A 27,322-nucleotide genomic window follows, 5' to 3' on the forward strand; every position below is an offset into this window, starting at 1 on the left:
CAGGACCATGAACCAGGGTTCTGATACCATCTTAGAAACCAGGAGTTGCCATGTTGCCCATGGTGTGTCATGATATCACACCATGAATGATATAGACGGCTTGCCAACCTATGTGCCTAGCATACTTTCTAGAGCCACTAGCACCCCTCCAAGCACACATATCCACATAGCCCAATGGAGGCTCTTGCATACTAAGGCAAGTCCCCATTCTACCTAACTAGCCCTCCAATCTTCAAGCTTGGGGGAGTTGATGACAAGAGGGATCCTTTTAGATTACATATATCCTTTAGACTATATATACCCTTGCATCTTTCATATTGCCTTTGCCCTTTAGACTATATATACCCTTTCATCTTTTACATTGCCTTTGCATGTGAGATTATTTGGCATCCCTTTTCTCATCTTGAAATCCCCACTACTCATGTGAGATTTGCACCAATCTAGCATCTCCAGCACATGCTTGTCGGCTCCACGAACTATAGGAGGTCAGCTCCACAAACTGTTGGGATAAGCCCAAAACTTGGACCTTTGGAAAGTGATAGGCATTTCAAGGCACCACACGACCTCACACACTATTGCATAAGAGCATTAAATGCATGGTTGCAGAGGCCGTTAAGAACTGTGTCCTTGGGAGAGCTGACTATCCCTAGAGATAAGGCAATAATAGTTAGGTTGCTTGTAGCAGAGATGAGCAAGCTAGGTTCTATTTAACCTTTAAAATGTCTAAACATCCTCCAATCCATTCAGTAGTCTCCAGATTATCATCATCACCATTACTATATTTTGTCAATGGAGTAGGAACTTTCCTTAGTAGAAATGAGGCTAACATATACTTTTTTCAAAGCAGGCTACTTGCTATGGATCCAAGCATGTCATGCTCGCCCTCCTTCCATGGCTACACCAAGCCACCCCCTCTCTACTTCAAAGATGAAAAGATACACCTTTGACTACAGTAAAAGACCATCCTTCCTCACTTCTCATTTCATCAATCTATGTGCTCCTATGCATGCCATGCTTTGGGGTTTTTATGCTTGCTGTTGTCTTATATTCAAATATCATTAATATGGAAGTATCTTGATGAAAGAGAAAAGAGTATTATATGGTTAAGATTTGCATGTTGCAATGACGAGCTTGAGCCTACAACAACGATAAGTCATGCACCAAAAGAATCCATTCTCTACACTTTCAACATGAAAGTGATTTTCTAAATAGGGAAACTTGCCATGCTTATAAATTTAAGAGGAGAATTGTGCCACTTCTCTACCATACTCTATATATGATCTCTCTCTCTCTCTCTCTCTCTCTCTCTCTCTCTCTCTCTTCCCCCCCTCCTCACACACAAAAGAAGCGTTGTTATAGTTTACACGACTAAAATCATGAGGGACTCATATTGGTTAACATGTTGTTGTGCAAGGATAGTGTGAGAGGCTTTTTTTATAGAGCGTCCATCTTGTTCCCCACAAGTAGTCTTAAAATTCTAATAGCATGCTTGTTTTCATGTTGAGCAATCGGAATCAAATTTTTTCACTAGCGTTCCATAAAGTTCCATATAGTTGTCTATGTTTCTTCATAGTTACACTAAGGATGAATCATCAACATGTTAGTACCCTATGAATATAGATTCATTAACAAAAAACTTACGCCATTTTCAAAGATAATATAAGTAATGTACCCTATAAATATAGATTCATTAACAAAATAACTTAGCCATTTTCAAAGATAATACAAGTAATTTCATTGACTATGGTAGCCACATCATGTGATTTCATCTCTATAGTATTGTTCATTTTAAATGTACAAGAGAGACCACAAGCCAACTGCTAGAGCCCCAAATTAAATGTACAAGAGGGACCAGAAGCCCAACTGCTAGAGCCTATAATTTATAGAGCTTACCACTTTGAAGGCTTCGAGTAGCCAAGGCAAGAGACGTTAGCATAGATGCTAACATCTCAAGTTGGTATCTGGATTTTGGTGGTCACGAGGTTAGCTCCAATGACCAATTTGTGTGTGTGAAATTGTGGGAGTGGCTCTTTATATTACAATTAGGCTCGCTACTTTAAAAAAAGGGAAAGCTCCCCTTTTAAGATGTGAAAGAAATAGAAGAGTTCAATGTGGTGAGAAAGAAAAAAGGAGTACTCTGGAAAACATTAACAAGGGGGTTGGGTGGGAAATTTTAAAAAACCACCAAAAAAAAAGTGAGCTTGAGAAATAGGGTATGTTCTTGCGAGGGATTGGGTTGCCCCCAACTCACGATTGGTTGCCTGATGCTAGATTTTTGCAAGGCCAATTTTTAGGATTTGGTTGAACTCTCGTGGCAAGCCCAAGTTCACGAAGGTTCATGCCAAATCCTTGAACCAAAACCATTCTTGTGTGGGTAGTAAAGGGAACAATATACCATTGGCCTAGTCTTCCTGGTGAAAAGCAAGGGAATTAGGTTGCAAAACGCCACCCCCTTCAGCCCCTTGTGTGACCCGAAATTTGGTGCACATTGGACTTCAAGGACCAGCCAAAGCGTAACGTGCGGTCCTATAAGAACAAGCACATAAGCTATCCCATCTATTGAGCCCACAATTGATTTCTATTTAGAAAACCTAAGCATAGCAACATGTAAACGCAATAGCCTACTTTGATCTCAACATGTGCTTGCTTATTAAGTCCCGCAATACCTGGAGGGGTACTTGGTGGTTGTCACGCCCACACAAGGTCTCTCGGGGTAATTACCTTGAAAGAAGTGGAAACAAGCAAATTAGTCACCAACAAGTACCATCTGTCGAAACTAGTGACAAAAGCTTTTGGCCTTTCGAGTTTTAACGGGGGGCAAGTCTTGTGCCAAGTTGACCCTAGCTCGAAAAACAAAAACAAAAACAAAAAACTTATCTAAGTCCTACCCTTGACATGCTCAAATGTCGCCCAACACAACCTGATTGCTACTATCAATTTGTTGGATCATCACATGCAAAATAGGGTTGTCTTCTTATTAACCCTATATTCCGCATAACACTTCTTGATGAAGTGCCTTAGTACATCTCCTCTAGCAAGGTCCGTGGTTGCACGCCGCCAAAAATAAAAATAAAAAATTGGCTTTAAGTATATTTGCAACTCCTAAAATTGAAAAATACTCTTAAATTCTACACTTTTTCTTGGTGACCCCTTGCCGCCCTAGTGTTGGGTTCACGAGTTCGCTGCTTAGCTGAAAAAAAAAAATGGAGGGCTTAGCTATAAGCTGCTCTCAAGGTTTTGAAAGAGTCGAGACTCTTATGGGTGGACCAAATACTTACAAAGCAAAAACTGAAACGAGAGAGAGAGAGAGAGAGAGAGAGAGAGAGAGCTAAATAACAAAAGCCTTGTAAACACCTACAAGCAGAAAGGTGTGAAAAAAAGACTTCCAAACCACGCAATGATAAAATTAAGAGGAATGCAGGCTTACAAGCTCCCCACATTGTCTGTACAAGTTCTGTTTTCTGGCATCCTAACATTCAAAATCCTGAAATTACAAAAACATAACAGCTAGTACTTTAAACAGCACGAGCCTTTGCCATGATCTTCTACCAGTTAAACCCAAATAAGGCTAGTAAACTGACGTACAAAGGTAATTTTACATGTACCACCAAAAATCTATGAAATCAAAAAGTGATCTTTAGCCAAATAATGTGAGGCATTCTTATCATATCTATACAAGTATAAGCTAGTTGACCATTACATAAACAAAAACAATCCATGGCAGCATGCAACCACACATATCATAAAAGTAAATTTGCAAATCTTCACAAAAAGAGAACATAGCGGAACAGAAAACCTCAAACCACTAACAAGTACGCTTCATGTCATCACATTTCCAGTAACATAAAGCAACCACTAGGGTACAGCAACACTTGCCCTGGCAAGGTAAGCATGTCCTCCATTCTCGGATACTAAACCTTGGTAAACACATCTTTACACATGAAAGGGAGTGTATATGTGAACCAAAACTCAAAGCAAGCCATGTGAAAAATAAGACAAAGATGATGTTGCATCCATTGAAACCCCGACCACCATTCTTTGTGTAGTATACTCATTGATATGCGTTAAGGAAACACATGGGTGCCCAGATCTACAAAGATACAACCTTGTCTGCAGTTGTCCTTGCACTCACAACATTTTTCACACGAGAGCCTCCCATACAAAGATTCAAAACCAGCCATTTATTGAAGACTTCACACCTCCCACCTCTGTACAGCACCTGAACCATACTATATACCCAATCCCCTTAATTAACCACCAATTAAGTGATCAAGGACCAACCAAATCTATTCAGAACTAGCAATAACTTACCCACTCACAGCACCACCTCCTAGGGGTTACTTGCTAAAAGCATGATCAGACTACTCCAAAAACCATACACAATCATTGAGTCACCATTTGCTTTGCTACGTAAGCCTCAAATATCTCCACAACCAGCTTTGCATCTCTGTTTACCAGATCTTGGTACTCGTTCTTTGCAGGAAGTTCATAGATATTTTCCATGATGGTGCTTAGTGCAGCCTGCTTCAAGGTCTTAGCCCCATGTAAGCTGGCATATTCAAAGTTGGACAATGCATTCCCACTGTTCACCTTTGAGATCATGTACCGCTCACAAACAGATTTCAGCTGTTTCACATTGTACTTCTCAGCCAGTGCCAACAGATCAAATGCATGCTTGTCCAAAGACTCCAGTAAAATTTCAGCTGTATATAGGTAGTGTATGAAGAGTCTCAAAACTTCGTAGGCAAAGTCAGTTATCTTGATGGTGTTGGTCCTACTTTCTTCCATTTTACTCTCCAGCATAGCCTTGAAAACCGAAGATCGACTTATCTGAATGCCAGAAAAAAACAGCTTTACAGAAGAAGAGAACACCTTTGAATAAAAGGAAAAAACAAACAAAAATATGTGACTTAAAAAAATCTGGCAGGATGCTAGAACCAAAGGAATTCAAGGTTTTGTTTCTCTTATTAAGAAATTTGCCAGATGAACCATCCTGCCTGAGTGTGTGAGTCAAGGATTTTCTGCCCGGGTAAGTCCCCCAAAAACTCAATTAAATAAACTGTGTGTTTTCATTTTGTAATACCTTAATGTTATCAAAGGCTTCATTCCCACATATCCTTGCTTAGAGCGTGGGGGGGGGGGCAGGGGGGGGGGGGGGGGGGGGGGGGGGGGGGCGGGGAGTGAAGAGAGAGATCGGAATGCACAGCGGTAGTGAGACAAACAGCTGTGAGAGAGAAAATGCAGAAGTGTAGAGAGAGAGAAGCTGTATAAACTCTGCTATATACACTAGATCCGGTACAGAAACGATACAAGTGATGTGGGGGGGCAAGGGTGGTATATATACCACCCTGGGCTGCTGGTCGGCCAGCTACAAAACAGGCCGACATCCCTATGAAAGCCCACGACTGGAAAATCATCCAGTTGGCCAGCACATGATCAGTCTGTCAGAATACGCAGCGGAGATGATGACCAAATCTGGGAACACAAGAGCTAACGCAATGCAGAAAAACAGCACAAGAGAGGGAGAGAGATAGAGGCGTGCAACTCAGCTACTCTATATACACAAAGAAGATCCCGAATACGATACACAATGGCATGGGGGCTATGGGGCCATTTTATATGGCCCCAAGCATGCAGTCGGCCTGTAGAAAGGCAGCCGACAGGGCCTGAAACTCCACGACCAGATATCTACAGCAGTCGGCCAGCTGTACACAGTCGGCCAGCACACATCAGAGGTCGGGGACCTGAAGGAGCAGTCGGCCAGCATGTGGGTCCTCCTGCCATCACAGGGCAACCACCCAAGCCAAGGAAAAATAGGGAAAAATGGGGAAAAAATATGGAGAGTAGGGAAAAATGAGAAAACACCTAATAAGGGTGGGCACACCCACAACAGAGGCACTGGTGTCTCAATAAAGACAGGAGATGACTTCTAACACCCCCTCTCAGCTCTTGGCTGTGAAACCAACCACAGGGAGTTGGGGTGCCACCTGAGCAAAGCATGAGGTAGCGACTTCGTGAAGAGGTAAACCGTACTATCCTCCGTCGAACATAACTCTAGCAAGATGTCATCAACAACGATCTGTTCACGAACAAAGTGCCTCTGGATGACCGTGGGTTCCTCCAATGGAAGCCCAATCCTGCCATGCAACCTCTACAACCTTACCACCTCACAAGCAGCATCACAAGCAGCCCGGTACTCTGGCTCTGTCGACGACAAGGCAAAAGATGACTGCCTCTTACTGCTCCATAAAACTGCTCCTGGGCCTGAAGTAGATCTCCTCGTGTTTGGATCTCCTCCCCAATCTGAGTCACTCCAACCGTGGAGTCGGACTCCATCCATCAATCCCCCTCCCGTGTAAAAGAGTCCGTGATCCTTCGCATGCTGCAGAAACCACAAGATACGCAATCTTGCCTCCCAAAGAGTCATCTGCAAACACGAGCTCAACAGCCTCATCAGGAAGCTCCCGTCCAATCTGGTATCCATCAACCAAATCAATGAACCATTCTGCTTCCAAGTCAAAGAGGCATCACACTGCTCACAAGGATCAACACCTGTTACGGTGGAAGGCCAAGTCCTGGAAACCCGCTGAAGACCACGCAAGGCCTTGTGAAACCTGTTAATCACCCCCTCTGAATCCGGAACCACAAAGCCTGGAGAATGTGCAACCACCACCTCCTTCTGCAAGTAATCAACCGCCACTTGCCTGGCTTTCCGAGAGGTTCCCATGGAAAGAACACCCTCATCTACAGAAGTTTCTTGTCCCGAATGCTACGAGACATCAGAGCATAAGTTACCTGTTCAGTTTCCTCTGACTGATGAACACAAGAACCACCAACATCAATACTAGAAAGTTCCTGCCAACTGCTGCCATCAATTGGCAAGCTATCCTCCATCTAGTCCCGGAGAGCCTGCACCTACAGCGTATCCACACTTAAGTGGCCATTACCAGACTGCCACTCATCACAAAACTGAGGACCTGGGGGAGAGAGTGCTCAAAGCTTGTAAACTCCATTCTCCACTCCGTCTTCCCAAACTACCTGGCCTGTTGCTTTGTCCCGGAGAGCAACAAAATGCTCAGCAAACTCCACCCGTACGCCAGTCTTGCAAACCTGATGTACTGACAATAGATGAAAACCAAGTGACGGAACATACAACACCCGGGAGGAATGCTTCTCCCCTCTGCCATCGGGAACTATCTCCAACCTGCCCTCACTGTGAACTGGGATAGTGGATGTATCCCCAGTAAGAATGTGACCAGAATACTTGCAGAGATCCTGTAAATCTGAACGGGAAAGAGTCGTGCGCCTGGAAGCACCACTGTCTAGAATCCACTCCCGAGTATTCGTTGTGGCGAGTCCTCCAACCTCCTCCCTGCCTGAAGAAAATGAAGCATCGCTGTCCATCACCTCCAAGTGCACAAAAGCCGGAGTCTTCATGATTGCTGCTGAGGAATCTTCACCCTTCTCGGTCTTCTGCTTGGGACACTGCCTCCAATAGTGGCCTTTCTCACCACAATCATTACATGTCCTCTGCCTTTAATTTCTCGCGGTCAGCGTCCGACTTCTTCTCAGAAGATTTCTCCGGTGAAGCCTTCCCTTTGCCCGTGTTATGGCCTTTTGACCGTTGGCCAGTTAAGGCCTCCGAACCTCCATCCTGAGGAGGGTTCAAGAATCTTTCCTCCTGGTCCGAGACCATGGGCACAAGCTCCTCCCAAGTAATGGTGCTGAGCCTGCCCCACTGGTAATCAAAGACGAGTAGAATGTTGAGTACTAAGAGGGCAAATGCGACAGCAATGTTATGGCCATGTCCTCCGATGATCTCCTTCCCAGCTTGGAGAACTTCCTGCTGAAGAGCCTGCAACTTGTTAATATACTCCCGCATCGTCGACGACTTTGCAGGGCTCATAACCCGTATCTGTACTTCCAAGGAAATCCTCTTCATGGGCGATACCCTGTTGTAAAGAGAAGCCAAATGCTGCCATGTATCTCTGGCCAGTGTCATATGCTTGATATGATTGATTACCTGCGGTGTGCAGTTGAGGAAGATAAATGAACGGACCCTGGCGTTGACACGATCCCACAACTGTGCTTGTGCCTCCCGGTCCTTACGGATCAACGGTAACTCCCCTTCCTCTACTTCCGGCCGTGGAACCCCAACAACCATGAAACCAGCAAGGTCATAAGACTCCAGAACAGATTCCATCATAACCTTCCATATGCCGTAGTTGTTCCTGTCCAACTGACGATTCACCAGAAACGTGTGGAGTGTAGGGATCTTCACATGCCTCTTGGCCATCTCTAACAAATCTGCCATTGTGGGAATGTACTCTGAAAAAGGGTGGGTGGATGGGAACAAAGAAGAATTTACACCTGCAAGTGGCTGTCCAGCAAATCAGCCCGCCGTCCTCTTGCTTCTCCTCTTCCCGATCAGTCCCGAACAGTCCACTAATCAGCAACACACCAGTCCCCTTCTTGCTCACACAAATCCCAAGAACTATCACGAGCCTAGGGCTCTAATACCATGTCAGAATACGCAACGGAGATGATGACCGAATCTGGGAACACGAGAGCTAACGCAATGCAGAAAAACAGCACAAGAGAGGGAGAGAGATAGAGGCGTGTAACTCTGCTCTATATACACAAAGAAGATCCCGAATACGATACACAATGGCATGGGGGCTATGGGGCCATTTTATATGGCCCCAAGCATGCAGTCGGCCTGTAGAAAGGCAGCCGACAGGGCCTGAAACTCCACAACCAGATATCTACAGCAGTCGGCCAGCACACATCAGAGGTCGGGAACCTGAAGGAGCAGTCGGCCAGCATGTGGGTCCTCCTGCCATCACAGGGCAACCACCCAAGCCAAGGAAAAATAGGGAAAAATGGGAAAAAAATATGGACAGTGGGGAAAAATGAGAAAACACCTAATAAGGGAGGGCACACCCACAACGGGGCCCTGGTGTCAGTAAAGACAGGAGATGACTTCTAACACAGTAGGCCAAGACAAAAAACAGGTCGGGCATAATACAGATCAAGTCGGCCAGCTCTCAGGGTCCCCCATGACTAGAAAAACTAGGGAAATAACATGGACAATGGGAAAAATGGAAAAAACACCTACATGGGCGGGCACACCCACAACAAAGGTCCTCACTCCCTATATGGTACAGATAGGAGATGACTGCTAACACCCCGTCTCAGCTCCTGGATGTGGAACCAACCCCAGTGAGCTGGAGTGCTAACGGAGCATCTGCTGAGGTAGAGGCTTCATGAAGAGGTCCTCCGTCAAACAATAGATAAGCAAGATGCACCAGCCCAAATCTTCTCACGAACAAAGTGATATTGTATCTCTATATGCTTGGTCCGGGCATGGAAGACCGGGCTCAGAGCAATAGCTATACAACTCTGGTTATTGCACTGGATGACCATGGGTTCCTTCTGTGGAAACCCAATCTCACCAAGTAACCTCCGCAGCCACACAACCTCGCAAGCAGCACCACAAGTAGCCCGGTAATCTGTCTCTATAGAAGACAAGGCAATAGTTGGTTGCCTCTTGCTGCTCCAAGAAATAGCTCTTGCGCCAAGGGTAAATCCGTAGCCTGATGTAGATCTCCCCGTGTCTGGATCTCCTCCCCAATCTGAGTCACTCCAACCTCGAATTCTGACTCAGTCCTTCGTTCCCTCTCCAGTGTCATAGAAGAGTCCATGATCCTTCATGCCCTATAGATACAGCAAGATCCGCAATCCTACATCCCAATGAGTCTTCAGAGGTGTTTGCATGAATGAGCTCAACAGCTCCACTAGAAAACTCCCAATCTGGTGTTCAACAACCAAATCAATGAACCAACAAGCTACCTGCTCACAAGGATCATGTACCTGTCAATTTGGTATTCGGGTCCATGGGTGAAGAAATAGACTTGCAGTTCTCCATCCCAAAGGCCTCCAGCAACTCATGAACATACCATTGCTAAGAAACAAGAACCCCCTCTGGGTTTGCCAAATCTCCAATCCCAACAAGAAATGGAGAAAGCCTAAGTCCGTCATCTCAAACTCCTTTGACAAGGCAGCCTTCATCATAGCTATGTGCTCCACATGACCGCAAGTCAGAATAAGATCATCCACATAAAGAATAATCAAGGTGACCATACCGCGTTCCCAAAAGAGATGCAAGTTTGGATTTGCAACTGATCTCTGGAAACCCTTCCGTAGAAAGAAGGAATCAATCTTCTGATTCCAAGCCCTAGGAGCTTGCTTAAGACCATACAAGGCCTTCCGCAACTTGTAAACCATACCCTTTGATCCCGGAACCTCAAGCTTGGAGGTTACTCAACATACACCTCCTCCTGCAAGTCACCATTAAGGAACGCAGATTTTACATCCATCTAATACACCAGCCACCGCTAAGAAGAGGCAAGGATAAGAATTGTCCGAATCGTGGTTATCCTAGCTGTCGGTGCAAAAGTGTCTTCATAGTCGATGCCAGGCCGCTGAGCATAGCCCTTAGTCACAAGTCTGGCCTTGTGCTTGTCCACCGACCCATCAGACGTATACTTGGTCTTGTAGACCCACTTGACACCAATGACTAACCGTTTTGACGGCCTCGGAACCAACTCCCAAGTGTAATTCTTCTCTACGGCTTCAAGCTCCACTTGCGTGGCTTTCCTCCAAGTCTCCTCGGAAAGAGCTTCCTTAACGGAAGTGGATTCTTTGTTCTAAATGATACGAGACATCAAAGCATAGTTCACCTGTAACAGCTCCTCTGATTGACTTTTGTCATGAACTCTATGCGATCTTCGCGGCCCATCCTTTGTGGTCCACTCAGAGGGATACTCCATAACACCTGACTCCCGAATGGTGTCCAACAACCACTTTGGTACTCGAATAGAACACGAAAACTCCTGCTGCTGCTGGGGCTCATCTCCAACCTCGGGCTCAACCTCTACAACTAACTGAGGAAGGCTAGCTCGAACAATAGCCTGGGAATCATCCTCATACTCATCTGGTTCTCCAAGAAGTGGTGGCTCCTCAACTATGGAAGCTGAAACATGCTCATCAAAGACAACATCTCTACTGACAACAACCTCGTTCCGCTTTGGGTCATATAACTTGTAGCCTTTGGAAAGAGAGTTATATCCCACAAATACAAACTTCTGGGACTTCGAGTCAAGCTTCCCCCCATGCTTCTTTGAAATGTGAACATAGGCATCACTCCCACAAACACGAAAATAGGAGACATTTGGTTTCTTGCCAAAATAAACCTCATATGGAGTCATCTTTGGTATTGAAGTCGATGGAGATCGGTTGAGGGTATGGATAGCCATAGCCACAGCCTCTTCCCAAAGTGGACGATGAAGATCACAATGCTCTAGCATCGTCCTCGCCATCTCCACCACAGTCCGGTTCTTACATTCAACTACTCCATTCTCTAAAGGCGATCCTATATTGGCCACCTCTCGCTTGATGCCATGTTCCGCACAAAAGCATTAGAAGAAAACTCCCCTTCTTTGTCAGCCCAAAGAGTCTTCACCTACAATCCAAATTCCTTTTCTACCATAACATGCCACTCCTTGAACCGAGCAAAAGCTTGGTCCTTCTGGGAAAGAAAATAAACCCATGTAAACCTGCTACAATCATCCACAAGCAGCATGAAGTACAAGGACCCTCCTAAAGATGGGGTCTGCATAGGCCCACACAAGTCGAAAAGACTCCCTATGGTGCTTACCACAAATACAAGAACTACAATGTCCTTGCCTGCTGCCAATATCTTATCTAGCAAGCCATCCATCATCTGGTCCCGGAAAGCCCACCGTAGCGGATCCACATTCAAGTGGCCAAAACAGAAATGCCACAAATCACCGAGTTGAGTACTTGTCAGAGAAGAGAGTGTTGAGAGTTTGTAGATCCCATTCTCCATTCCGCCTTCTCAAACAACCTGGCTCGTTGCTTTGTCCGATTAGCCTGCCCGACCTGTTTTTGTCTTGGTCGATTGAGTTTGACAGCCTGTTTTGTGGTTGGGAAAGCCCATGATCAACCTGGCCTCAATCGGCCAAGACAAAAACAAGTCAAGTAGAATACAGATCAAGTCAGCCAGCTCTCAAGGTCCCCCCACAACTAGCAAAGTTGGGGAGATAACATGGACAATGGGAAAAATGGAAAAAACACCTACATGGGCGGGCACACCCACAACAAAGGCCCTCACTCCCTATATGGTACAAACAGGAAATGTCTGCTAACCGAGGGGGGGGGTGTTGTTCTTAGAAAGCTGAAGCTGATGTAGGCTGTCATTAGATGGTCAAGCTCTTATATCAGGCCTGACATGAGAGTTGAGGTGTTGATGCCATTGTGTCTCCTTTGAGAACGTGTAGTCTAGAGTCCAAATCATTATGAGAATAGCACGTGGTGCAATCCAGAGATGACTATTGATGGTTTTGTCAAGCATCCCTACCTTCGTATGAAGGGGGGTTTGTTGGGATTCAGAGACGTGTATGTGAACCCACCCTTACAAGTGGATAGGATAAGTGTGCCGGATGTAACTCATCCAGTGTGTTTGCGTGATTTCTCTGGGTCAAAATGTAAGGCTACATGCTTATGAAAGCATTGTAGTTGGTGAAGGTTAACACATCAATCAATCAAGTAATCATCGAGTCAATGCACTCTCTCTCTCTCTCTCTCTTTCTCTCTCATAGTACCTTACTTTTCCTCATAGTTATTGTTTCAGTTTCAGTTAGTTGTTTAGTTGTTTTAGCTTTTCTTACACAGACATTGTATCAGATCCACCAATTGTTGTAACCTTTTTGGTCTCATGGGTCATTTTGGCCTTTTGAGGACGTTAATATATCATTTCATTTCTCTCTCTCTCTCTCCCCCCCCACTAGTGGACCCACCTCGTGCTACTCCGAACCCACCTCGCTCGAGAGGAGTTACCTCGGACCGGGCCTTCGCATTCCAACGTGCCCAATGCCCCTACCCCCGGACATCGACCATGATCCCCTCATCAGCTCCAAATCCAGGACATGCTCCGCCGCCATCGAGCTAACTTTCCATGTGACGTAGCTGAGGGAGACGTCTCGGCCATACTCATTAGCCCCATGCTTGATATTTTGGAGAGTGGTATACCATCATCTATTGGGGGCTAATGCTCAATGAGATAGCTATGTTTTGTTTCTATTTTATTTTCCATTCCATGATGAGATATGTCATGGACATTAGTGTATCACTTTGGTCTCATATGCCCATTGGGTCTTTAGCAGACGCTTAATATATCTTTCTTTCCCACCTGGAGAAAAAGTGCATCTTTCTCCACCTTTGATCCTTTGATCCCTGCCCCGCACATGGAGGCGAGTTTGTATCTAGCCCTTCATGGTTGTCTGTAGCCCTTCGTGGCTGGCTTTTCGTTAACTAATAGGAGGATCTTTTTCCCAGAAAGAAAAAAATATATCTTTCTTCTTCTTCTTCTTCTTCTTCTTCTTCTTCTCTCTCTCTCTCTCTCTCTCTCTCTCTCTCTCTCTCTCCCCCCTCCTACCAAACCCAATGAAAAACCATCACCATGGGAGCGGTACCTCCTGAGCATGATCCAACATCTTCAGCAAACAAATTCAGCCTTGCAAAATGAACTACATCAGACAAAACAACATCTTTCAACCCTGGAGAAACAGATTAAGGAACAACAACACGAAAAAGAAAACAGGGAGGAAATCACACAGGTAAATTTACTTGATCCACAGCCGAAAGAAATTCTCATTAAAGAAGTAATATCACATATTAATGAAGAGCAGCAATGGATTGCAAAAGAAATTAGGATGGGTGGTTTGTCAGAGGGTTGGGAACAGGTGGAGGTATTGGAGGACGAGGAGATTGCGAATGATACTTATGTCCCGGAATGCGAGATTCTACAAAGAAAGATGTGTAGAGCTATCCCTTTCATCGACATTGGAGATCCCTCAGTGGCAATCAAAGGAAAACATGTGGTTTTGAGGTACGCAGATATGAAAGACAAAATTAAAGTCATGAAGCAAACAAGGTCACTTAAGGGAACGAAGGTGTGGATGGCGGATGAACTCACAGCCACACAACTAAAAAAGGAAACAAGAACTCAATAAAGTATACGAAGCAAGGAAACAAGGAAAATGGACAGTCTACCGTAGAGGTAGAGCTGTTATTGCAGATTTCAGGACAACCAAACATGGTAGTAATGATGAGTAGCTGCTGGAGAAATCCTTCATGTTATCTAGGATTCTCCTACGGTCATGTAGGGAATTTGAACTATTTTTAGATTTATCTCTATTTTCATTTTGTTGCCCCCGAAGTGGAATGTAATCACATGGATGTATCTGATTAGTCCTATAGGTCAGATGTGGCCTCTAAAGGACATTAATATAGCTCTCTCTCTCTCTCTCTCTCTCTCTCTCTCTCTCTCTCTCTCTCTCTCTCTCTCTCTGCGCCTGCTGAGATGACCTGTGCGCCTCTGCTCTATGCGCACCCACCTGCACGCCTCTCTCTCTGTGCGCCTGCTGAGATGACCTGTGCGCCTCTGCTCTATGCGCACCCACCTGCACGCCTCTACCCGCCTCCGTGCGCACCTCTGCAGGCTGCCTCGCTGCCCTTGCGCAGGCCACCTCACTGCTCTGCTCTGCTCTGCCCGCCGCTGTAGGCTACCTCGCTACCCTGTGCACAGGTCGCCGGCCCTTTTCCCACACACCCTTGCTCAGGCCCCCGAGGCAGCAACTAGTAGGGGAAAACATGTCTCAACCCCTAGAGGGGGAACAGGATGCTGAGACAACCTTTCACACCCCCACGAAGGCACCAAATGCCTACCGCAGAAGACTGAGGGAAGGAATCATGTCCCCTGGCTCACAAAGGATTATGAAGATGGCCCGACGAGATGAGGCCCTTTATGAGGAGATACAACTTCACATAAGGACCGAGATGAACACCATGCGACAGGAGCTTGAAAAGGAATGGACAAAGCAGATGCATGCCCAAAGGAAAGTGATACAAAACGCTGAAGGAAGAGATGTATGTCCAATTGAAGGGAGAAATGCACGCCCAAGTACGGGTTGAGATGGAATTAGTCCAAGCCTTGATGCACACGGAAATGGAAAAAGAGATGCAGAAATGGAAGGATGACATGCTCCGAGAGATTGGCACAACAGTTGCATCGTACGAAGGCACTTTGAAGACATGTATGGCTGACCACGAAAAAGACATCACAGAAATTCAAAACACTTTGGAATCATGTAAGGCAAAAGTGGCTGCAGGTGAGAAGGAAATGCATTCATGGGCTGAAATTGCCAGTGCCACAAAGAAACAAATTGAGGAAGTCAACCCATGGATTGAAGTAGTAAAAAAACAAAAGGATACACCAGTCAATAAAGTAGAGGTGATGAATGCTACATTGGAAGAGGAAGCCAAGAGACGGGCACGTTCCTTACATGTACGTGTAGTTGGGTGGGAAGATAAGGGAAATCCCCAAGAGGATGCAAAAGCTCTTGCAACAAAAATTGGAGCGACTGATGTACCCATTACCGGAGCATGGCGAGTAGGCCGAGATGAAACCAGGGCGAAGATATTGATCATCAAGTTTGGTGACTTGGAGAAGAAGAAGGCCTTCCTCTCCAAAAGGATGGCCCTTAAGGGGGAAAAGATTTATTTGGATGAGGACCTTACACCGGCACAGATAGCACACCGGAAGGAACACATGCTGCGTGTGCTTGAGGCAAGGAAAGAGGGGAAATGGGCACTATATAGAGATGGCCGAGTCATCATTACGGAGAGGAGGCCCGCTTGACGGTGCGTGGCCTATGAGACCTTGCGATTCACGGTGTGGAATAGCAACGGAGCCCTTAGAACACATGCAGGATACTTTGAGGATACTTTCAGACACAATGATATTGCTATGTATACGGAGACCCATCACTGCACAAACAAGAGGCTTCCTGACGTACAAGGTTATAGATGGGAATCCGTTTTCCGCCCTCAGCCACGCACAGTGGGAGGTACCAAAGGATCTAGAGGAGTGGCAATACTTTACAGGGAGGAGCTTCGTGACAAAATACATGTGGTACATAGAGATGCAAATGCGAGGTACATGTGGGTCCGAATATGCAGAGAGGGGCTCCGCGAGCTATATGTGGGTCCGAATATGCAGAGAGGGGCTCCGCGAGCTATATGTGGCGGTATGCTACTTTCCCCCAGCCCACTCCAGGTTTGCACCATCAGGAGTGTCGCCCTATATACCTGATACTCAAGAGGCTATGTACCGGGAGATCACGGCAGAGGATGTAAGAGATCAACACATGATGAGGGGGAGATTACAGATTATGGTAGGCATTTTCTCACACTCGGGAGTGCACATGGGTTGGTCATATACAATGGCTTATCGAGATGGCAAGGATCATATGCTCTCACACACTGGAACTCTAAAGGGGGAGCGAGCACAATGGACTACTTGATGGGATCTCCTTCATTGATACCTGATGTGCGGGGTTTCACGATTTCCAATAGGCCCATTGGCATTGCAGCCGATCATGCATACCTGAGTTTCACACTAGGAGGTAGATCAACGAGAGATGGGCCAGCCACTCATCTACCTAGGTACCCGAGATATCAGTTTACACATGAGACAGTTGGGGTTTACCGAGATGCAGTATCTGATGGCTTGTTCGCTTTAGACCCGCATAGCCCTCTGGACGAGATCACGAGAGGATTGGCAGGTGTACTACATGCATCCACCTCATGCATTTCCTTGCACTATGATCCCTTCCACCCACCCTCGCAGCACTGCCCCACAGAACAGTTGGTATGATGATGAGTGTCGTGAGACACGAGCACAGCTACAGCGTGAGATTGCCACTGGGTCTCACGCATAGACAAGCCAGGATGATCTTTCGGCGCCTTGTGCGGAGGAAGAAACGAGCCTATCTGGCTAAGCTAGAGGAGGAGATCTACCAACTCTTCGTGGGGAAGGACAGCAAGAGGGCATGGAAGATGTTTCAGGAGAGACAACCTGGTACTCCGATTATTGCACCTGAGGCATGGCATACTTATGCTAGAGCGCTATATGATGCACCAGGACAGCCCCCCACCCCCCCTCCACTGGGAGCTAGACCGGCTAGCAGCACCTTTTTTACTATGCGGATGGTGCTAGATGCGATAGACAGGTTACAGAATGGAAAGGCACAGGATCATGATGGGCTAGTTGGAGAGCACTTCTCATGTGCACGAGACACTTTGGCTCCGCTCATCGTACATGTGTTTAATCGTGCCATTTGTGAGGGTTTCCCGACAAGCTGGACAGAGCATATCATTGTATCACTCTTTAAGAGTGGGGACCCCATGGTACCAGGCAACTACAGGACAATCATGATTGGTCATTACTTGGCCAAACTATATGGCTCTATATTGGAGTCGGAGCTGAGCCGATGGGCAGAGGCATGGTCATCAAGCACATGGACAGGCTGGCTTCAAGAGAGGATTTACTACCTTGGATCACATATTGACACTTCGGGCACTTATTGAAGAGGGCAGGGCACAAAAGAGGAGGATATACTGCTGCTTTGTTGACTTCCGCAAAGCCTTCGATACCATACCACGTGCCAAGCTTATGCATAGATTGCATGACATTGAGGTGCTCGAGGATATGCAGTGGGGGATATATGCTTTGTATGAGTCTCTGACAAGCAAAACCCGAGCTCCAGGCGGACTATCTGATAGGGTGACCAGCACGATAGGGGTGAAGCAGGGATGCCCGCTATCGCCCACCCTTTTTGGACTGTACATGGATGTACTTGAAACCATGTATCAAGCAGAGAATGAGGCCAAGATTGCATTTCTCAAGAAAGAGCTTGAGAACTTGGGCATGAATGATGGTGATAGTATGGTTGATCATCTTACGAAGATCTAGGATCTTCAGAGCAGCTGCTCAATATTGATGAGGTCATTTCTGAAAAGGAGCTGGTTTCCAGGACACTATCATCTCTGCCAAAAACCTACTTGAACTTCCGCACATCGCTCACTCTATCTATGCGGGGAAACCCAGAACCAATCTTATTTGAAGAGTTGGTTGGCTTGTTGCTACAGGAGGAGCAGAATCAGAAGAACAAATCTTCTAGCATGTGTGGCAGTGATGGGGCTTTTGTTGCCCAAGACAAGGGCAAGGAAAAAGCCAAACACAATTTTCAGCCAAAGGCTGTGTCATGTGCACAGTGGGTATCTACCGTGTGCTATACGCATGCAAGACTAGTTTCGAGGCTTGGGGAAGCTTGGAACTAGGCAAGCTGATTGACGAGCTGAGTTAGGGATATACTAACGGGCGGGCACCCAAGTATGGACGAGCGGGCGGCCAAGTGTGGACGCCCGATGACCGGCCAAGAGCCTATAAAAGGGTGGCCAAGGTTAGTTATTGTAATATAGAGAGTCTCGCGAGTTTGTGAGAGCTCTATGGTCTTGGAGCCTGGATCTAGTGCAGACGTGCACCTGCTTTATGCAGCCGAGGCCAGCAGCAGTCTCGAGGCCCGCGAGGGCAGCTTCGTGGCGGTATGGGACGTCGCAAGGAGGAGATTGGTCAGTACGTCATCCTAGTTAGCTCAGCTCGTGGCTCGGAGGGGACAGCCAAGACTGTGGGCTCGCCCACGGCTGTCATGGTTGGGAGGTGAGTCAGGCCTGCACTCCCTTTCTTGTTTGTTTGTTCGTTTGTTTGCAAGATTCGAGTTTCGAACCAAGATCGATCACGAGGGGATCCGTGGGGATTTGACAGTGGTATCAGAGCATACCTCGTGAACGAGCAAGTCGGTAGGTAGAGAAGAAGAGGTCGAAGTACGGTATGTGTTAAAAAAGCTTGCTGTTTTTCTGTGCATACTGCAGTTTTCAGATTTGTATGTGTTTTTTCTTCATCAAAGAAACCCATGTTGATGATGGGAGATGGTAGTTTTAATAGGGTTGATTGCTTTGCAAAGAAGAGGCCTTGTGTGCAGTCGCATAACTTGCAGGGAGAGAAAACAGAAAAAAAAGAAAAAAAGAAAAAAAAGCATAATGCTTTTCGTAGCTTTTTGGCGCACGCGAGAGAGAGAGCAAGAGATTGTGCTGTTCGATTGTTTGGCTGAATCGCTTACAGGCGGCCAGGTTTGTGCGCTGGCGGGGACGTTGGTATGCTATCGACGGCTGGCAGGCAGGCGCACGTGCCTGTGTAGCCAGGCGGCAGGCAGCCAGGCCCATCTAGGCTCCCAGGCTAGGCACGTTGGGTTGGTGCCCAGGCCAGGCCGGCGCACAGGCCAAGCGGGCAGCACCCAGGCCTACGCAGGCGCCCAGCCAGGCCCTGTAGTCGGCCAGTGCAGGTAACGCACCAGGCTGACGAGCAAGCGCCGGGTTCCAGCAGCCGATAGCAGGCGCAGGCAGGCGTGCAGGCGCCGGTTTCCAACAGCCGACAGGCAGGCGTGCAGGCGACGCAAGAAAACGGCCAGCTCTCCACGTCAGCAGTCAGCAAGCGCCGGCTAATCCAGGAGGTAGAGAAAAAAAAACACGTAAGGAAAGCATTCATTTTTAGTGCTTTCGTTTTTTGTTTTTTAGGGGAGTTTAAATTATTTTTTTTTAAAGGTTTAAAAGTCCTCCTCTCTCAAAGGTTTCAAGATGTTTATTTATTTTTTTTAAAAGAAAAGCGAATATATATATCCATATATATATATTTATTTATTTATTTATTCACGAAAAAAAAAAACAAAAACACAAAAGCTAAAGCAAAAGCTAAGCCTAGCTTTTCGAGATTTTTTTTTGGCTTTTGGAAAACCTTTATAAACCCCCTCACGTGGGCTTCTTGCCACACATCTCTCGAGTTCTCAAGTTCTCAAGTTTTCAAGCTCTCAAGCTCTCGAGTTCGCTCGCACTTTCATTGTGCAAAGATCGAATTTTCTCTCCGCGTACCCTCTTCACGATGTCGACCCAAGAATCAGAGTTGGAGCCCCTCGTGGAACACGAAGGCTTGCCGGCTACGGAAGGCACTGATGCCGATCTTTTTGACGAGTTTGTGTCAAAATCAGATTTCCAAGAGTTCAAAGTAGCTCTCGAAGCTTCTTCGTCGGAACGTCAGGCACAAATTGCAGCCCAGATGCAGGCTTTGCAGAACTCCATCGCTCTCTTGACCACTACCCTCTCTACTTTCTCGGGAATGGATACCTTGGCTTCAGCTTTAGGCCCCAATATTACTCTGGAACCGTTCGGGGGCGAGCAAAAGCAGAGAACCAAGGAGATCGTGGACACTTGGCTACACAAGTGGAAAGTTCACTTTCAGTTTCATCCATATGATGATGGAAAGAAGATACAGTTAGCAGCAGGTTTCCTCTCCGGCAAAGCTTTGCTTTGGTGGAAGGAACTGAACCCAAAGCCAACGACTTGGGCACAATTCGAAGACATTTTCAAGAAAGAATTCCTCAAGAAAGAGGATGACTACGATGTTGTTGCCCGGTTTTCAGCTTTGACCATGACCTCGCAGCACCTCACTTATGAGGTCTACCTCCAGAAGTTCCGTGACTTGCAGATGAAAGCTACAAAGATGGATCCCACTACTCTTTTGGGGTTTTTCGTAGCTGGTTTACCAGACTCGTACCGATTACAAGTTAAAAATAACAAATGTAAAACTTTGGACGAGGCCATTCATTCAGCTCGTATCTATGATGATACGATGGTCTCTTCCAAATCGAAACCCGTTACCGAGCAGGGGAACAAGCAGAAAAGAAAGTTCTCCGCACCTATGGCTAACACGACAGAAGGCAAGTCTTCGGACCAACCTTTGAAGAATACAAGTTCGACACCCGTGAAGAAGAAACGACTCCTTAGGGCTTTGAAGCTCAAGAAGGAAGGACGTTGTTTTATCTGCGAAGAAAAAGGACATATGCGTAATGAGTGCCCAAAGCAAAAGGGTACCAAGCCTAACGCAGGACTCAAGCCAAAGGCAGCTAACCAGTTGTCTTTGACAGGTACGTCAATTACTGTACTTTCTCGCCCTAGTACTTGTTCTGATTGTCTGTTCAATTCTAAGGTATTTGGCATGCATGATCTTCTCCGAGTTTATGGAGAAGTGAATGGCCATAAGGTTCACATTCTGTTAGACCCTGGCAGTTCGCATAACTTTGTTAACTACAAACTTGTGCAGAAATTGAGTCTTGATACGACACTCAGCGACCATACCTATGAGGTACGTCTACCTGCGGGAAGACAAGTTTGGGATCGCAAGGTCGAGATGCTTCCAATCCAGATTCAGGACTACAAAGATACTCTGGAATGCTATGTTATGCATCTGAAAAATGTAGACTTGTTATTAGGGATTGAGTGGTTTAAGACTCTTGATGTCCAGATAGATTGGTCTAGTCATATTTTTTCTTTTCAGCATAGGGACACCAAGTATAGTATTTTAGGTGATTGTATTCATCCCTCTCAGGGACCTCTTGTAAATACTATTGATTTTGAAAATATAATGAATTCTTCTTTGTACACCGCTTTCCATTGTGTCTTGATTCCACTTTCTTCTTTTCTCATCCCTTCCATGGATGTGAATGAATTAAGTGTGTTTGAAAGCAAAGAATTACAGAAGATACTTGATTCGTTTCAAGATGTATTTCCGAAGGAATTGCCATCGAGTTTACCACCTGAATGGGCAGTTGATCATCGTATTGACTTGATCCCTGGTGCTTATCCTGTGAGTATTCCACCTTATAGGATGAGCCAAGCTGAGGAAGATGAGTTGGCTAAACAACTCGAAGATTATTTGAGGATGGGCCAGATCCGTCCAAGTAAATCACCTTGGGGTGCACCTGTGTTGCTTAGGAGAAAGAAGGACAATACTTGGAGGATGTGTATAGATTACAAAAGATTGAACAAGCTGACAATTAAGAACCGTTATCCTCTCCCTAGATCAGATGACCTGATTGACCGGTTAGCAGGAGCGAAATATTTCACGAAGATAGATTTGCGTACTGGCTACCACCAGATACGTATTCATGAAAGGCATGTCGAAAGAACCGCCTTTCGGACTAGGTATGGCCATTACGAGTTTCTCGTATTACCTTTTGGGTTAACCAATGCTCCAGCTACTTTCCAGCAAATGATGAACGATCTTTTTCGTGAACATTTGGGGAAATTTGTGGTGGTGTTCCTGGATGATATTTTGATTTATAGTCGTACTATCGAGGATCATGTCAGACACCTCACGATTGTCTTATCTATTTTGAGACAGAATCGACTATATGCTAAATTGAGTAAATGTGAGTTCTTTATGACCGACATCATTTACTTGGGACACAAGATCACTAGAGATGGATTGAGCATTGACTATGACCGAGTTCAGAAGGTTTTGGACTGGCCTATACCACGAACAGTGAAACAACTTCGTTCTTTTCTCGGTTTTGTTGTTTTTCTTAGGAAATCTGTACGGGAGTACTCTCAGCTCACACTACCGATGACCGACTTATTGAAAGGTCGTGGACGTAAGTCCAATTAGCCTATCACTTGGAATAACGATTTGGATATGGCCTTCAGACTTTTGAAAGATAAAGTCAAGGAAGCACCTATCTTAGCATTGCCTGATCCTAGTCGGCCTTATGATCTTGAAACTGATGCCAGTGACTATGCTATCGGGGCTGCTTTATTTCAAGATGGTAGACCGGTTGCTTTTGAAAGTAAAAAGCTAGACGACACTCAATCTCGTTGGCCAACCCTTGAGAAGGAACTTTATGCTGTGATTCATGCTCTCAAGGTTTGGAGACATTATTTATATGGCTCCAAGTTTGTGGTATTGACTGATCATCAGTCAATCAAGTATGTGTGTGATGCGGATGATTTGAGAGGCAGGAAAGCTCGTTGGGCAGAGTTAATGCAAGATTTTGATTTTGAGATCCGTTATCGGAAAGGGTCCATGAATAATATTGCAGATGCGCTTAGTCGGATTAGAGAGGTGAATACTTTGTCGTTCACCGAGATTTCTACTGACTTATTTCAGTCATTGAGAGGGCTTTGCAGGATTGATAGTTATTTTGGTCCATTTTGGCAGAAGATCCAGGACGGGAGCTCATTGATTCACCAAGACTCGGTGACTGCGCAGTCTACCATTCAGGCTGCAGGAGGTCAGTGGATGATTCGGAATGGTTTACTATTCCGTAATGACAAAATTTGTGTACCACAGATCCCGGACATTCGGTCCAAGATTCTGAGGGAGTGTCACGACGCCCCTTCTGCTAGACACCCTGGGGTACACAGGACACTATCATTAGTGAAACACACTTTTTATTGGCCGAAGATGAAAGGGTATGTAGAAGATTATGTTCTCAAGTGTCAGATTTGTCAGGCAAATAAAGCTGAACGCTTTAGACAGGCTGGGTTGTTGCATCCTTTGCAAATCCCAGGTAATAAGTGGGAAAGTATTTCCATGGATTTTATTACCGGATTGCCAAGAACACATCAAGGCCACGATTCTATTTGGGTTGTGGTAGATCGCTTGACAAAGATAGCTAGATTTTTACCGACCCGGAAGACTATTACAGCTACGCAATTAGCTCGGCAGTTTATCGAGCAATTGTTTAGACTGTACGGGTTACCGCAGGACATAGTCAGTGAGACAGGGACTCTAAGTTTACGAGTGATTTTTGGAAACTTGTTTTTGAGAAGTTGGAAACAACTTTGAATTTGAGTTCCTCTGATCATCCTCAATCTGATGGCCAGACTGAAAGAGTGAATCAGATTTTGGAGGATATGCTTCGAGCATATGTATCCAAAAGACAAAGTTCATGGGAGGATTATCTTCCTATGTTAGAATTTGCATATAACAGTACTAAGCATACGAGTACAGGGTTTAGTCCTTTCATGCTTATGTATGGTTTTCAACCTAGATCACCTGTTACAGTAGGATTCTCAGGACTTCAGCATGATGCAGCACGTAATTTTTTGCGAGATATGCAGGAAATGTTACAAGTTGCAAAGGAATCTATTAGAAGTGCTCAAGACCGAGACAGGTTTTATTCTAATAGACATCGTTCACCCAGAGAGTTCTCTGAAGGAACGATGGTGTATTTGCGAGTTCCGAAAGATTCCGAGACTTTACGAACAGGTAGATCTCCGAAATTATCCCCTAGATACTGTGGACCATTTCGTGTTACACGACGGATTGGTTCAGTTGCATATGAATTGGATTTGCCTTCTCATGTGAAAGTTCATCCTCTATTTCATGTCAGTAGACTTAAGGAAGTATTGGGTGGAGCAGATCAATTAGTTACTCCTCAAGAAATTATAGATGTCCAGGACATGACATTTGTTCCGCACGAACCTGAAAAGATTACCGTGTGCTATACGCATGCAAGACTAGTTTCGAGGCTTGGGGAAGCTTGGAACTAGGCAGGCTGATTGACGAGCTGAGTTAGGGATATACTAACGGGCGGGCACCCAAGTATGGACGGACGGGCGGCCAAGTGTGGACGCCCGATGACCGGCCAAGAGCCTATAAAAGGGTGGCCAAGGTTAGTTATTGTAATATAGAGAGTCTCGCGAGTTTGTGAGAGCTCTATGGTCTTGGAGCCTGGATCTAGTGCAGACGTGCACCTGCTTTATGCAGCCGAGGCCGGCAGCAGTCTCGAGGCCCGCGAGGGCAGCTTCGTGGCGGTATGGGACGTCGCGAGGAGGAGATTGGTCGGTACGTCATCCTAGTTAGCTCAGCTCGTGGCTCGGAGGGGACAGCCAAGACTGTGGGCTCGCCCACGGCTGTCATGGTTGGGAGGTGAGTCAGGCCTGCACTCCCTTTCTTGTTTGTTTGTTCGTTTGTTTGCAGGATTCGAGTTTCGAACCAAGATCGATCACGAGGGGATCCGTGGGGATTTGACAAGCTGATTCGGGACAGCCAAACGTTTCACGACGAGAATAACGCACAAAACTGAAAATAGATGTGCAAAAAACAAGCAGAGAGAGAGACACAGACAGACGGAGAGGGAGAAGACACGGTATTGGGTCCCAAATACCCTCTGTAGGGCCCCCACCATGAATGGTGTATTTCCTTTTATTAGAATGATGCAAAATCTAAAAATAAAAGACTGACTGAACTTGTTTTGGCTGAGATAGATCTCTGCCCTTGACCTTCAAACCTTCACCCTTGCGTTAGCTTCTCCCTTGGCTGTCCTGGCCTTTGAGTAGCTGCAGCGTGAATTATGAGATGAAATGACCTGAATTTATGGTTGGGCTTTATATACCCTTTCATGCTGCTGGTCGGCTATCCTACAGTAGTTGGGTGGCAGATTTATTCTCCACAACTGGTTTAAAACAGCAATTTATACTAATAAATCAGCGTTTTCACACCAAGCCATGCTGGCTGCTTTGCGCATACTGTCCAGGCTGCTGGGCAGCCCTTATGCCCTGGCTGCCTACAATCCTGGCTGCCCATGGGCTAGCCGACCGGCTGGGCTGGCCTTCAAAGCATGTCAGCTGGCTGGCCAGGCTTTTCTATGGCCTAGCCGACAGAGCCACAGCATCCTTGGCTGGTGGGAAGAGGTAGTGGGCCTCTTGGGCCCCTTGGGGTGGCCTAAGGCCTACCCCTTGCCCATTCACAGGATATAATACCCCTTTCTGGGGTAACCCTAAGGGCTACTCCCTTCTACATGCAATCTACATGCTTCTTATAGAGTTGCCTGGTGTCCGGTTACAAACCAAACACTCAGAACACCTGACATCATTCCAAAGGGAGACTCACAACGCGGACTGGCACTGCTTCATGTGCATGACAATGCACACTAACCTTGGACGCATGGTGCAGAACCCTAGCTAACTCGTCCCGGACTGGGCTCACATGGGACTAGTTTTCCACTCCAAGTCCTGCACCTTCTTGTTCAGATATGTCCACGTGGCATCCAAGTTCGGGATGCACGTGACAATACCCCACCTGCTAGAAGTCTGCATTAGGATCAGTGAGAGAGGCATAAGGGTGCTCCACATATGTGGCAGGGCCCACTTGCAAAGAGTTTGCAATCAGGGTTCAGTGACCAGCCCTTTCCACGTGCCAAGACCCAAAGTATTATCAATGTCATTAAATATGCTCATATTGTGCCCAATAAATGTCCCAACCATTCGTGCATGTCCCATACACTCTTGGACGCATACTGGGCTGCCAAAATTGCGAATCTGCCATATACAGCCTCTAAACTTACCCTTTCGATCGCTGCAAATAAGATGCATGTCCATGTGGCATTGAATACACATCAGCAATTGAAGAATACATTATATCTCTGAGAAACATATCAGCAAATCTGAATGATGCAAATTCAACAAGAAGCCAACACATGAGCAGATATTAGAATAATATGAGGTCCCCTCCCACTAAACTGTGACAACCGGGATTGTCAGCCGGTCATGACATGTTCCCTAGAATCTAGTTATCGGCTGGACCTCCAGCCAACCTGAGATTCCAGGCACATTCCTCTGCAGAATTGGCTCCCCATGATTGTTCTCCCCTTCTTCTTTGAAAATGTGAGATCTAGTTGTAAGGCTTGTGAGAAATGTATCAAAATCCCATAAGTACATAAATTGAAAAGCTCACCAGGACAGCACGGTGAGCCCTAATTTTGGATCCATCGGAACACTCCAGCACAATGTCAGCACAATCCTCATCCATGGCCTCGGGCACCCAAGCCTTCAGGAAGGCGATACGGGCATGGAGCTCCTCAATCTCCTTCTTTAGAGCCTCCTCTGTTTCCGAAGCTTCATCATAACACTCACGGCAGGTCCCAGCCCTGCGCGGAGTGTAGGTCTCCTTGCAGGAAAGGCAGGCCAAGGATCTGTTCTGCTGATTCTGATGCTGATGGTGTTGCTGTTGACGATGGTGCTGGTGCTGCTGCTGGATATGGCGATGGCGACCCATCTGAGAATAGTCGTAGTGATCGCTGAGCAGGTCCATGTCTTCTTCCTGGTGAGCTCCCTGCTCTTCTTCTTCTTCTCCTCCCGCAGATGCAGAGATCTCCCGATCATCGTCTTCCTCTTCGCCTTCTTCGCCCTCTACGTCTTCTTCTTCTTCTTCATAGTGGTGGCTTTGCTGATGATAGGGCATCTCGCCGGCTATGGCGATGGCTGGTTGCAGGCATTCGGGGACCCATTCAGCCCAATCGAGTGGTGAAGAGGAGGTGGATGGGGACGAAGAAGAAGAGGTTTGAGAGTAGGGGTAAGAAGCGTAGCTGATCATGGATGACATAGCTCATGGGCACTCGACATGATAAGAGAGAGAGAGAGATGCTTATGCGATCGCTAGTAGGGACTCGTCGAGACCCTTAGGTGACGAAGAAGAAGAGGGGTAGAGCCATTTCTCCTTAGG

The 27,322-nt window shown here is 46.3% G+C and overlaps 1 protein-coding gene across 1 annotated transcript; it reads right to left on the reverse strand.

Moving 5' to 3' along the window:
* Positions 1-3,720: 3,720 nt before the first annotated feature.
* LOC147625280 (BTB/POZ domain-containing protein At4g08455-like) lies at positions 3,721-27,322 on the reverse strand. Its single transcript, XM_086818599.1, has 2 exons — positions 26,555-27,322; positions 3,721-4,830 (listed from the first exon to the last, which is right to left on the reverse strand). The coding sequence occupies exons 1-2, from the start codon at positions 27,200-27,202 to the stop codon at positions 4,384-4,386; spliced, it is 1,095 nt and encodes a 364-aa protein (XP_086674725.1). The 5' UTR covers positions 27,203-27,322; the 3' UTR covers positions 3,721-4,383.

This window comes from Cibotium barometz, chromosome 24 (assembly GCF_041138505.1).
Source record: "Cibotium barometz isolate CiBa-2024 chromosome 24, ASM4113850v1, whole genome shotgun sequence".
Classification (NCBI taxonomy): Eukaryota; Viridiplantae; Streptophyta; class Polypodiopsida; order Cyatheales; family Cibotiaceae; genus Cibotium; species Cibotium barometz.

What these genes read in the sequence shown, in the direction of transcription:
- LOC147625280 (XM_086818599.1), bottom strand. Translation starts at nt 27,202, where the DNA reads ATGTCATCCATGATCAGCTACGCTTCTTACCCCTACTCTCAAACCTCT. An exon ending in GGGCTCACCGTGCTGTCCTG is followed by an intron (nt 4,831 to 26,554) that starts GTGAGCTTTTCA and finishes TCTGGCATTCAG; the next exon opens with ATAAGTCGATCTTCGGTTTT.